The 13,514-nt window shown below is 56.6% G+C and overlaps 1 protein-coding gene across 3 annotated transcripts in view; it reads right to left on the bottom strand.

The window, feature by feature from the left end:
* Positions 1 to 13,514, bottom strand: part of Itpk1 (inositol-tetrakisphosphate 1-kinase) — a 129,196-nt gene that overhangs the window by 33,592 nt on the left and 82,090 nt on the right. For all 3 annotated transcript variants that reach the window (XM_076849726.2, XM_076849727.2, XM_076849728.2), the window contains one exon: positions 9,340 to 9,457. In XM_076849726.2, the coding sequence (XP_076705841.1) occupies positions 9,340 to 9,457 (118 nt within the window). The remainder of the gene's footprint in view (positions 1 to 9,339; positions 9,458 to 13,514) is intronic.

Below are 13,514 nucleotides of genomic sequence, written 5' to 3'. Positions count from 1 at the left end.
CATACAGAAAGGGCTCTAATTAATAATAAAAACCCAATAATGCAGCAGAGATGGGCAAACGCCATGCAAACATTCACTCGCAGAAGAAATGTGAGTAAACACAGGAAGAGGCGATCCTGCCAATAATGACAAATGAGCTCGATTCCATGCCCCCCAGGTGACTCTCATGATTAGGAGGAAAATTTGTTCAAACTTTTTGAAGGGCAATCCAGCGAGATCTGCCAATGTGAGCAATGTCTAGAATTGTCAAATGAGAAATTCCACTTCAAGGGATTAATTCTCCAGAAATATGCAGAGGTCTGTTTACTGTACAGCCTTGTCTGTTGGGAAAAAAAAAAATCCAAACAAACCTGGAATAATGAGCCCAAATAATCTGGCTGAATTGTGATTCATTCATTTATAGGCTGAAATATTATGTTGCCATCAAAAGGGGCAGACCTCATCTCCCTCTTCTTCATGGGCTGACGTGGAAAGAAGTCAAGATGAATACTGAGGGGATACAAGTTTTACCAGAAAACATGAGACCCGGCCCTGCTTCTGGTTCCTTTTAAAATGCACACATATTTCTGCCAAGTGTGAGAAGCACCAGAAGGATGGATTACCAAACTGAACAGCAGCTGCCTCTGAAGATCTGAGAGTCCCCAACAGTGAAGGTCCCACAGGCGAAGGGGCGATTCCCGGGAAGATGTGCAATTCCATTGTTGGGGTGCATAGCCCTCAGGAGCCTCCTGAGCAGGCCTCTCACCAGAAGCACTGCAAAAGTGGGAGGGGGACTCCACGGCAGACAGGGTGGGAAGGCTGAGGACTGCGGCGTTTCACTGACTCTTTTGTTTAAATAACTTTATTTTATTCATTTTTATGCCATGCTGAGGATGGAATCCAGTGGCCCACACATGCCAGGCAGCGCTCTGCCACTGAGCCCCAGCTAGCCCTGCTGCACTGGTTCTAAGCACGTCTTTCATGTTTCTCCAGCTGTCAGCTGGGTTGTCTCAGAGTCCATGGCAGGTCACGACTGGCAGGCCATACTGGAATATGAAGAATCAGTGCACCCTACGACCAGGGCAAGACCCAGTACCTGCCCGCCCTGCAGGTTCACACTCGGACACTGACGTCCCTGAGAAGTCCTGCGGCAAGGAAGTGCATGGCCCCGCGCACCTCCAACACGCCCCGCGCTGCGTCCTTATTTTCAGTTTCCCTTTGTTTATGAGAATATGCTTGGGCTCCCTGAAGTTCTACCCAGTCCTTGGGGATGGCTATGAAGTTGCAGGGCTCCGTTGCTTTCAGGTGTAGCTGGAGCGGGCAGTGTTTGAAATCCTGTGTGATGACCACTTGGCACACACCATGGTAGCCAATGCCATTGGCCAGAACCTTGGATAGGTGCTGCAAACCCCGGGTGGAGGTGGGGAGTGCCCACAAAGTGACTCTTATAAGGTACCTGACAGCTACGAGGGAAATCAGAAACTTACAGACAGAACCTGCAGACTATAGCCAAATGGCTGTTGCGCAGACAGGTGCGCTGTCGCCCCTGATGGGTGGGCAGGGGGCTCGGCACCTCTGGGAGGCCACTCCTGCCCCACATGCATGACCCCGCCCAGATCCTTGAAAGTCCCGAGAAACCCAAATGGAGGGGCGCTCTCTGAAATAAATGGTTAGGGCTCTTCCAAAGTGTCAAGGTCACAAAAGACAACCAGAGGCCCTGAGAAACCCACGGTTTCTATACTCTGAGAAGGACTATACTCTGAGGAGTCTTGGGGCAATGAGGGAGGGCCACCATGCTTATCCCTCCCTGGTTGACAATCTGAAAGCTGAGCCTCGATGCAGTTAGATGACTTGCCCAAGTGCCCCTGAGGAATGGATCTGCTATAGACAGCACCGCTGCCCTGGAGGAGCGGTTCCCTGGAGAGAGCTGGACCAAGCTGGAAGGCACTGAGAGGCACCTGCCTGGGCTCTCTCCTCACCTTTAAAGACCTGGAGAATCTCTGCCTGGGCCCAGTGGGAGGCCAGACCCAAAGGCCTGTACAGGAAAAGCCAAGCTCAGGCTCCAGCACTAGGGTAACAGAAGAGAGGGCACGAGAGCTGGGCAGGAGGTCTACCCATCTTCCTCTAGGAAGCCCTGTCTCCCTGTTCAGCTATGCCATGGCAGGTGGGCACCAAGGACCAGGCCTGGTGGGGAATGAGTGGTCCTGGGTCTGTAGACAGATGGCAGGGGCAGGCCTGAGGAGCTGCTCCCCTGCCCTCAGTGTGTGCGGCCAGCAGATCCCCAGGTCACCTCAGCACAGGACCTCTGAGGGCTGACAGTGGGTCAGCAGGGCGGGGAAGGAGAACGAGAACTCCCCACAGCACAGGATGCCTGGGTGGCAGCCCAGTGTCCCCTGGCTCCAGGCCCAGGCAGCAGGTGCGGTCTTTGACCCAGAGCCAGGGACAGAAGCAGCCCCACCCAGGGGGGTTGGCAGAGGGTGGGGAGGAAAGCAGGGCAGCTCTGGCACCCTGAGGTCCGGGCTCTCCTTTGAAAGAGGGACACCCTGCTGTGTTGGAGGGCTGGGCTGGGGTTGGTCCCAGGGCTCACAGCCTACTTCACCTTCCCCTCAGCTCTAGGAGGGAGGACATTGACGTGCCCGGAGGTGACAGGGCTCATGCGGGCCCTGGGCTTGCTGGGATGCCTCCCAATGCTGGTGTGGCACCAGCCTGGTCTCAGCTGAGGTGCGACTGCACTGCTTCTGGGCTGAAGGTGGAGCCCAGGCACCCTCCTGTTCTGCTGACCCAGACCTCTGCCCACACTGGGGTGTGGAAGGTGGCCAATGTGGGAATGAGGACAGTGTCCTACACATCCCTCAAGCTCCAGATGGGGGAACCGCAAGCCAAGCCCCTGCCCAAGGGCCCTGCCTCACTGCTCATCTTGTGGGGCCAGTGTTACTTCCGTGGCCACCTGCTCTGGGTGCTTGTCCAGTCCTGGGACCACCTCATCTTCTCCCACTCCAGACCCCTGATGGGCACACCATTCCCTCAAGCGGGCCCCTGCGGCCCAGTTGGAGTCCAGGCCCATCAGTGCACGTAACACGCTGCTGCCCTCAAAGGATCAGATGGGGTTTTGTCCAGTGACCGTGTGGGGTACAGGCCTGTGGCTGTCTGAAGCAGAGCAGCTAGTGGGTTCCAGGGACCTTCCCTGGTCAGTGTCACTTCCTGGGTACAAGAACAATGCCAGCCGGCAGTGCCCTGTGCCATGAGAGCCTGGGGTTACACACCACAGGCAGCAGACCACCCCCAGCGTCCTCTCTGCCTCGGACCCTGCCTGTCAGTCGCGGGGCCCAGGAGGTAGCCATATGTAGGTGAGGAGCTGCGCTCAGGGACTGCAGGCGCCTGTAGTGGGCCCTGTGCCAGTGGCAGCTCGATGTCCCTCAGTGCTCATCTCTAAAAGGGGGCACGAGAGCACAAACCTTCCCACAGGCCACCATGGAGTACCCAGGCCAGTGTGGCCCCTCACTCAGTGACCCAAGATCTGCAAAGGAGTGGCTCAGGGGGTCCATATGACGTGGGGCAGAGAACCTTGCCTCCAACCTTCCCTCCCTGGCCCCCTCCCCCACACAGCCTGGGCAGCTCACTGAGGTGGACAGCCAGCCTGCCCCACAGTGAGAGCCTTGTACCACTGCCACAATGTGCCCCCAAGGCCAGGCTCTCCGGGATCATTTCTCCCAGGCTCTAAAATGTGTTCTTTTCTTTGGTGTCTAAATGACTCAATTTTAATCCAGCTTCCAAACCTGCTCCTAGATGAACCCTGATTAAATTCTCATAAAACCACAGGCGGAGAAGCTTGATCTGTGTTGTACACCCTCCCCGGGAGGACTGGCATGCAGGACAGGCCTGTCACGTCCAGAGCTCACGTGTGGGAGATTCTGGAAAAAGAGAGCTGCCCCTCACCCTGAAGTCACCAGAGTACAGGAGGAGCTCTCTAGTTACTGGCCAGGGCCTGAGACCCTTGGATCTGCTATCCCCAAGGACAGGGACACAGACCCTGTCATCCAATCACAGCCCAGGTGCCTTCTCACAACAGCTTTGGTCACTTCAGGCAGCTAGAACCTTGCCCACAACTGCCCAGCCTCGGCCTTAGTCTCTGGATCCTGGCCCTGGGTGGCCAAGTGGGCTGCCCCTGCAATCTGGTCTCCAAAAAATGCCAGGCAAACCATGGCTTGTCACCAGCCTCTCCTTTGGCGTGAACCGCGTTCAGGCTCAGCGCTGCCTGTGTCTCTGCTAACAGGCTGTGGATGTGGGGTGGGTGTGGGTGTGGGTGTGGGCGCAGGTGTGTCCCCAGTGGCTGCCTCCCAGCAGCAGTCATCTGGGGGAGCTCTGGGCAGGTCACTGGAGGCCTCCTGACCTCATGGTGTCAAGCTGCTACTTGGAGGGGACTGCTGCTGAGGTCACAGGCTAAAGCCACACCTGGCTGACCAGAGGAGGAATAGTTATTCCAAATGCCATTCACCCATGGGAAAGGCAGGTCCCCAAAGCAGGATGCCACATCTTGGACAATTCTGTGGCAGGCCTCTACGATATCCCCCAAATTCAATCTACCTCTTCTTCCATGGTGAAATCCCCCAAATTTCAGCTGAAAATGCAGAACAAGGATCACATTTCCCAACTCCCTTGCAACTCAGCAAGTGACTAATTCTGTGCAATGAAAACAGAAAAGGAGCATCAAGCTGCAGCTTCCAGAACCTTCCTTAAAAGATAACTAGGGCTTGCTCCCTTTTGCTTCCTCTTCATCCTCACGTCTAGATCTTGGACGTGATGGCTGGAGGTTTAGCCACCATCGTGGTCCAGGAGGGCCAGACCATTGGAGAACAGTGAGCTGGAAGCGTGTGGGTCCCCACTGTGGCACTCTAGTGCTGACAAGCTTCCCCTGGGCCTTCACGTAGGAGAGGAAGGAAGTGCTATCCCCTTCAAGCCACCGTCTTTGAGGTCTCTACTGTTGCAGCCACTTGCATGCTGACTGGGGGCCAGAGCTGGCAGATCTGAGGCAGAGAAGGGCCCTGCTTCCCCTCCTGGCTTTGAGTTATAGGAAGAGCTCTGGGAATATGGAACTGGGATGGCACTGACCACAGGTCACACACAGGTGAGGCCAGGGATGAAGGGGAACAGGGACATCTGCCTGCTATCCCTAGGGATCCTCCCCATGTGCCACGGCAGCCAGGGCCACGGTCTCCTCCTTCCCAGAGCCGACCGGAGCCGACCAGCCCTGCAGCACCCACGCTCTGTCTTCCCTACAGTCTGGATTCTCCAAAACAGGGAGTCACCACAGCCCGGGGTGCTGATGGCTTGGAAAGGCTCGCCACACCCCTCTCCCACACAAAAAGGGGTGCCACTGGGTTGCTATAATTATCTGAGGGAACTTCAGGAGCGACTTGGCCACTTACAGCAGGCCTACAACAGCTGCATGCCTCCAAGAATAGCAGCAAGCAGGGGTGCTGGGGACGCCTCTCCCAGGTAGGCTCTGCACCTGCCAGGGGTGGGAGGGGATCCAGCAGAAACCCACCCAGAGTGCTGGTCCCCTGGTAAGCAGGAGGAAGCTCCAGGAAGGCCCAGCCTCTGGACGCCCTGCTGGAAGAACACAAGCCAGGTTCAGCACGCACGGTAAGGAAAATCCAGGGTGCAGCTCGCGCAGCCCTGGCCCACGGGTCCTGCTGGACTAGCCTCCTGGGGACAACCGTCACAGCAGTCCATCTGGTGGCTCCTGAGCAGTGTCTGGGGTTAAGGGTTTTGAGTTCAGCAGAACAGCCTCTGTCTGGCGCTCTTCCCACCAGATGGCTGTCACCAGCCCCCCAAGTCTGAGGCTGGGTCTGGGCCACCATCAAATGTCCAGGATCCAGTCACCCCTCAACAGAACACAGGAAATGGCCGTTAGAAGCTTCTCTAGCCATTTCTGCACTGAGGTGTCTCAGACCTCATCTCCTCACTCACCAGCTCAAGCGCCTGCAATGGCCGCCCAAGAATGAGGTCCCTCACTGTGCCCTCTGGCCCAACCATCAGTCTCCCTGTGCTCACCACACTGCCCAGCCTCAAGGCCCAAGTCGCCATGGCCCCCAGCCTTGCCCACCCAAGTCCCAGCTATCATCAGCACATGGGGAGAAAGTTCCCCACAGGAAAGGAGGCGCAAGCCATCTGGATTTGAGTCGCCGGAGTCTCACGTCACAGGTGGGGTTAAAAAAAGAGCACCTTCGCATGAGAGAACCACAGACAGCTGGAGACATCGCAGTCTCACCTCCACCCCAGAGCAGTCTCCCTGGACAGGGTCAGGTCTCCATCCATGAAAACAAGAACCTCGCAGCCAGAGAGGAGGCTTCGAGCCCGAAGGCCACAGGCCTATCCTAACGATTGGCTTGAGGGGATCAGACTTGGGGAGTCTTCTTGTTACGGGGGCCCTTGCTCAGCATCTGCAGGGCGACTAACTCACACAGAGGCGCAGCCAGCAGCCTAGTGCTCACTTCCGTCTCAGGTGGGGGTACAGGGCAGTGAGCCAAGCAGACCCTGGGACAGATGGGTTACAAGAAGAGCAACCTCACCATGAGAGGAACTGCAGACAGAGGCTCCCAGGCCCCCGAGATGCCATTCTGGGCCCCTGCTGGAGTGGCCACAGGCCCCAAGACTGTTTGGAGTCAGCTTTCCCATGGGACTCAGGGAAGGCCTGGGAGCAACCGCCAAGCCCAGGGGAGGCAGCTTGCACCTTGGTCCTGCTCCACCTCCCTTGGCAATCCCACCGGCTGGGGTGGCTGCCCTCCGAGACACGTCCTGCACAGACCTCTTCTGTCTCTGCCCCTTCACTGCAAGACGTTGCCACTTACATCCAGGCTCCACCCGGCAGCCAGTGGGCTTTCCAGAGCCCCAGCAGAACTGGAGCACTCCCCAGCTCCAGCGTCCCAACGTGACTCCTTACTGCTCAGGAGAGACCAAGTTCCAGAGCCTCGCAAGCAGACTAGGGCTCCCTGCTGCCACCTGGTAGGTACCCTCTACTGTGTGCCGCAGCCGAGCCTCACCAGCAGGCTCCTGCTACTTGACCACTGCACACGCGTGCGCCCCAGACCCCGGCTCGCCCTGCCTACCCCCACCCCCCACCAGTCCTGCTTTTCAACTTGTGAAAATCTGTCCTAGGCTGTGGGACACAACCCAGGGCCTGGGCCCTGCCGCTACAGCAGAAGCAGAAACCAAAGCATCCCCAGGTGCCCCCATGGGCCACACAGCAAGAGAAGTCTCCACAGACACTGTCCCAGTTATCCTACCCTGGGACCTTAGGAGGAGCCACTTGTTATCCACTTTTCCAGAACACAGGCAGGGCCAGGTCAAGTGACTTGTCCAAGACACAGAGCCAGCTGAAGCCCAGACTGGGCCCATCTTCAGTCTGTCTCCCTCCAAAGCCCGAGTTTTACTCTGAAAAAGTCCCTTGTGGCACTTTCTCTGAACCGTCCACTTCCACTGGGCCGCTCATGGACATCAGAGGTGGCTGCAGACCTGCCATCTGCCTCCTCCAGTTGGCCGTTTCATGTCAAATGCTCTTCTCTTGCCCCTTTACCCGGTGTCCAGTAAGCACGTCTTCGGGAAGAGGCCAATTCCAGAACCAATTCCCATCTTGGTTTCTATACCCACCAGGAAAGGGAAGTAAACCACTCCAGGCCCAGGGAGCGAGGCTGCTGCCGTGGTGCCGAGGCACCTGCCCACGAGGGGGCCCCAGGGAGTCTCTGCAGGCTGCACACCAGGCTGTCAGTGTCAGGCGCCCAGGAACAGCCCCCAGACCCCTTCAAGGACATGGGGCTGGCACCCAGCTCTTTCCCGGAGCGTGTCCTTAGAGAACTGAGGATCACCATCTCTCAGGACCAGCACCCCCTGGCCTTGGATGGGAGGCAGGAGCTAGGAGCCTGGCTAGCTGCTGGCACAGGCTGCGTGACGTCAGTGCACCTGCCCAGCTGCCAGACCCTGTGATGGCTTGTGCCCCTCCACTCCCACCAAAGGTTCATGGGATTGGAGGCTTGGTCCCCGGGTGGTGGCTCTGAGAGGGAGCATAACCTGTAGGGCGTAGGGCCTGCAGGAGGTCCTTAGGTCACTGGGGTGTGAGCCGGTTCTCCTGTCACCCCTGGGTAATTCTTATGAGAGAGTTTTTATGAAAGGAGCAAACCTGACCCAAATCAGCTCTTTCTGCTCCTGGTTCAAGACATTACCATCTGCCTGTTCCTGCCTGCTCCCACCATTGTTACTTACTATTAAAGTGACAAAGCCAAGTTCTGGCCCTTGCCAGAATCTGTAATATGCTGGTTGGACTTTTTAGCCTCCAAAACTATGAGCTAAATAAACTTCTTTACTTTTATAAAGGTAGCCTGTCTCAGGTATCTTGTTACAGTAACAAAAAGCTAACTTACATAGCCTCCATGACTTGTGTGAAATGGGCAGGACCACTGTGCCCACCAAAGAGCACTGAAAGAGAGAACGAAAGGAGGCTGCCCAACCCAAGAGCACCGGGTGCATATCCAGCAAATGCCACCCTCATAGTTCTGTGACAGTCCCCTTTCAGACAGGCTGTCTCCAGCCCTGTGAACCAAACTGCTCCTGCTGGTCCCACCATAACGGGAAACAAGCAGGTCAGGGTTCAAGGCAGCCAAGGCGCAATGGAGGTCTGTGTGGCTGGGGACAGGAGGCCGCCTCTCCTGATGCCAGGATGAATCCTTATGAAGCCCCCAAGCCCAGGCAAAGCACTTTTCCTTAAAAAATTAAACAACAGTCCCAGCAGGGACCAGAGCCCAGAAGAGAGAACTAGGAAGCTGTTATGAGCACGATTCTCCAAAAAGTCTCCTGCAGGCGGACACACAGCTTTAAGAGGCTGTCTGGGCTTTCCTGGAGCTGCTCTGCTCCCTGAGGGGTGGGAATAGGGAGAGGGGCTCCTTGGGGACAAGAGCCTGCAGCTGGGGAAGCCCATACCCAGGGGGCAGGCTCCCACCCGCCAGCACAGAGTGCACCCGTGAAGTGTGCCGCCTGCTGCCTGTCTGTGTGTGGTGCTGAAGGCCCTTCATTTCTGTTGGAACCCTTGGTCAGGCTGCATAACTCCACTGGCCCTGGACTCCTACTCCCTGATCACAGCATGAAGTGGACCCCAAGGGTTCAGAACAGCAAAGAGAGACCTCTCCCACACAGCACCCCGAGTGAGAGCAGGGAGAGGAAGGACCTCCTCAGAATGACTGCGCCCGGAACTCAATGCTTCCTGCACCAAGATGCTTAAAGAGACACAACCCCTTCCCCTCCACGTAGTGGCCACCTGTGACCACAAGGCAGGGCTGTGAGCCACGGATGCTGAGCACACATCTGTACCTTTCATGTAGGCCTCAATCTTGCGGATAAGTTCATAGGACTTGGAGCGGTCAAGCAGGGTCCTGATGGCAGGGAGGGGGTCCAGGACAATGGTCTCAGGGTGGGCATCAATGTATTCCTGGAAGGAAAGCAGATCCTAGTTAGAAAGCAGGCTGGGGCCACAGCAAGGAGACAGGCACAAACTCACCCCTGAGCCCTCGCGTATCCATCCCTTTCTTGTCCCTCCCCCATCACATGACTCTGGTGTGACCAATCAGTGCATCCCAGCGTGGGGCTACTGGCCCAGGAGAAGAGGGATGATCCTGAACCTGTCCAATCAGAGGCAGGCTCAGGGGGTCATGCCAGGGAATGGTAGGATAAGAATGTCCTCAGCTTTAGGAAGAAGGTGGCAGCTGTGAGCAATCACCATGGGAACTGAAGGCAAGGCCTGTTTGAGGCCTAAGCTCAGAAAATAGCTGAGGATTAGAAGAGCAACCAGGTCTGGTCAAGTTGTCTGACCCCTGGATAAAGCCTCACCTGAAGCCAGATCTGATCCCCCTGCTGATTCGCTCCACAGGAGAACCAGCCCAGCACTGAGACGGGGGCCAGAGGGAAAGAGGAAGGATGCTGGGGGCATGAGAAACTCTGTGGGAAGGAGTGATGGACAGAAGTGTCCCAGATGGCTACTCAACACTCAGGAACGTCTCTTCAATACCTACTGCCTTTGTGGTGGCACTATGGAAACGCAAGAGTAACTGATAAAAGCCTGTTCCTCTCTGGCTCTTTAGACCCTTTGATTCTGAAGACAACATCATGGAATGCGGGAGAGAAGGCCAGGGTCTTGGAAAAGCCTGGCCTGGAGGAAGTCCATTCCCGCTGTGGCAGGTTGAACGGTGCCCTAGGCACATGTTCTGCTCCTACCCCTCTGCGTCCTGTGCGTGGGGCCTTGTTTGGAAACAGTCTCCAGATGTGACAGCTTAGGAAGTGGTCCCACTGCACATGGGTGGGCCTGATCGCCGACTTCCTTATAAATGAGACAGAGATCGGGACACAGGGAAAGGCCACACGAAGACACACAGCTGAAGTGTCGTGGGCACATGTTAAGGAGTGCCCGTGAGCACCAGGAGCACAGCAAGGGGTGGACAGGTGCCCCTCAGAGCCTCGGGAACAACAGCTGCTAACACCTGGACCAGGCTCCAGGCTTCCCGAGCTGGAAGGCCCCTAGCTCACGGTACTTGGCCATACCACGCCAGCTCACTCTGTCCCCTGTGGCCCCTCCTCCCTCGGGGTTCTCCCCACACAGCCAGCACACCACCTGGAGGGTCAGTGAAGGTCAGCAGGGAGCACCACCCAAGTCTTCTTTACTGGTAAATCTTTATTTTTTAAAATATTTTTTTAGTTGTAGGTAGACACAATATCTTTATTTTATTTATTCATTTTTTTTATGTGGTGCTGAGGATCGAACCCAGGGTCTCACACGAGCACGAGGCAAGCGCTCTAACTCTGAGCCCACAACCCTGGCCCTACTGGTAAATCTTACAAACAAAAAGCAAGATCCATTTGAGATTTTTTTCCCCCATGAACCCATTTTGGTTTCTAATAATCTTTTTGAGAACACTTGACTCAAAAGCAGGTCCATACCAACTTCCTGAGTGTTCCACACCAGGGCGTATGGTTTACAGGCTCTTTTCTCTGGACGCTACAATCCTCTTGGGCCCTGGGTGGTGGCCAGGGCACTGCTGGGAGGCCTGGCGTTCCTGTCTCGGCAAACCTGTGCTGTGGACCTACATGCAGGACACAAGCAGCCCCACTGCTTCCCCTCCTTGAAGACAAAATCGTCAGCAGGTCAACTGGGCCAGCTGCCAGCTGCTCAGGCCAAGTGGGCCAGGCAGCTTACGTGGGATGCCCATGTCCCACCAACATGGGGTTCAGGGACAAGCTGAGCAGCGGTCTAAGGAGGCATTATCCAGAGCTGCCCTCAAGCCTCCCTCCCAACAGTCTCCTCCTCACCCAAGAGCCTGCCGAGGAGCCCCCACCTCTCCTCTGGGGCGTCTCCCGGCACCTACCCTCTGGGCACCATTCCTTCACCAGCATGCTCTTGCAAACCAGGTCTCGGCTTCCACCAGAGCTTGTCCCTCCCGAGACACACCTCATGAGACCACAGCAACACACTAATGTGAAAAGGCTGCCCCTCAGCCAGCTGGCAGTGCCGGCTATGCTGGGCCTCACACAGGCTGCGGCCTTCCACACTTGGTGCCCACTGCTCTGTGATCCTGGCCAACAAGGTAGTGCTCTGGGCCAGGGCCTGGAAGCACCCAGCTCCCGCCCCCACTCCCCACAAGCCAGGCAGAGCCTGTGTCATATGAAGAGCACATGGCCAGCAGCAAGAGACCCAGGCTCCCAGTGACGTCCCCCTCGGTGCACCTCTGGGCAGGTGCTGGGCTCCTCAGGGCCTCTATTTCCTCACAGTGACTTAAGAAGTTACTGAAGATGACCGCGGAGGTCCTCATAAAGACAAAAGTGGAGCTGGGTGAGTCTCCCACTAGAGGAACCCCAGGAGCAAGGCCTGTGCGCAACCTCTGAGGCTGCGGGCTGCTCTGGAGTGGGAGGGACAGCCATTTGCGGGAGGCATTGCGGTGACAGCAGGGTTACACAAATACTCTCTCCCCTCCTTCAGTATCAGATGCTCACCATGCTGGGTCAGCCTGGTCCCCCCCGCCACCCTGCAACCCAGGCTGCTAAGAACAACTGGCGTGCTCCCCCTCCCCCACAAAGAGCCCGAGAGGAGGATCCGCCAGTTGCTGAGAAACAGCGCTGATGCTGGTCCCACTTTATGCAGCAGGGTGGTGACCTTTCAAGATTCAAGAGAACCCAGCATGTGAGTTTAAGACAAACTCAGTGGGGAAAAGGGTCATGAGAAACCAGAGAGAAAAATGTCTGCCAAACAAGTGCCCGTAAGCTCTGGAACTTGCACGAACGCATCAGGATGACAGTGGCTCCAGCACCGCCTCTCCCAGGAGGACACAGAGGGAGGACACAGAGCGGGCGAGGGGCTTTGTCAATAGACTGCCAGCCACAAGTGGAGTTTCTCCCAGGCTTTTCAGTTTATCTATTGTACTGAAGGCCTCATGCATTTTTCACAAGTCTCTTAGAATTACCAAACAAATTGCTGGAAGAAAAGGCCCAAACCGTCTCCATAGCAAACAGCAAACATGCTCCCCGAGGGCCAGCCTGCCAAGGAATACCCAGAGCGGGCTCCTGGAAGCGGAAGTGCAGGGCCTCACACAGGCCCGCGCAGTCTGACGTGCGGCACCAGGAGGGGTGGTGAAGGGACTGCTGCAGGGACAAGGGGGCAGAGATGACCAGGTGCCCTCCCAGGCCCAAGCTCCCAGGGGCCTGCAAGATGATGCCAACATGGGCACCAGGCCTTTGTGGGGCTAGAGGGATCAAGCTTCTCCTCTGAGAATCTAAGGCAAATGAGGGCTGAGAGGAACATCAGAGATACCCTTTCCTCTGTGGTCCTTGCAGGCAGGAAGTGAGGAAGGTGTGAGATGCAGGCTTTGTTCTCATCTAGCAGAAGATGCTGTCAGAAGTCCCACCTCTGCTGCTGTCTGTCTGGAAACAAGATCCTGGAGTGAAGTCTCTGAAATGCCTTAAATAAGCCTGAGTCTGAATAAAGCCATCGCGGGGAGTACTGTGGGTGTTGAGGATTCACGAACGTGGAAGGAGTGGTTGGATACAGAGAAGGATTCTCGTGGTTCTGTAACACACAAATTCTTAGAGCCACACCTAAGGTCTTGGGCCAGCCCTGCCCTGCCCAGCAGATGGAAGAGCAGGCCAGCTCTGACCTTGGGACAGGAAACCCGGCTGTCCTGGCCTGTGCTAACCTCTTGCTTATGCCTGGAGCACACACAATCCCAGACCCAAGAAGCCCAGCCTGTGCCCTCCAGGGACAGTGTGGCCAGGCAGAGGAGTCCACCAACCCACCATACCACCAAGTCTACCACACAGGCAGGAGGGGTCACCGGCTCCTCCCAGAGGCAGGCAAGGTCCTCACTGGGGGTGTTTGCCCTCTGGATTCTCAGGAGGGCCAGGGCGTAGAGGGAGAAGCAGGTGAATGCAGAGGGAAGGAGCCTGAACCCAAGCTGGGGGCTAAGCTGCAGCGTGGCCCTAGAACAGCTTGCAGCTCGCTCTCT

This window comes from Callospermophilus lateralis, chromosome 3, assembly GCF_048772815.1.
Source record: "Callospermophilus lateralis isolate mCalLat2 chromosome 3, mCalLat2.hap1, whole genome shotgun sequence".
NCBI classification, from domain to species: domain Eukaryota; kingdom Metazoa; phylum Chordata; class Mammalia; order Rodentia; family Sciuridae; genus Callospermophilus; species Callospermophilus lateralis.
This window is presented reverse-complemented; position numbering and strand designations above follow the sequence as displayed.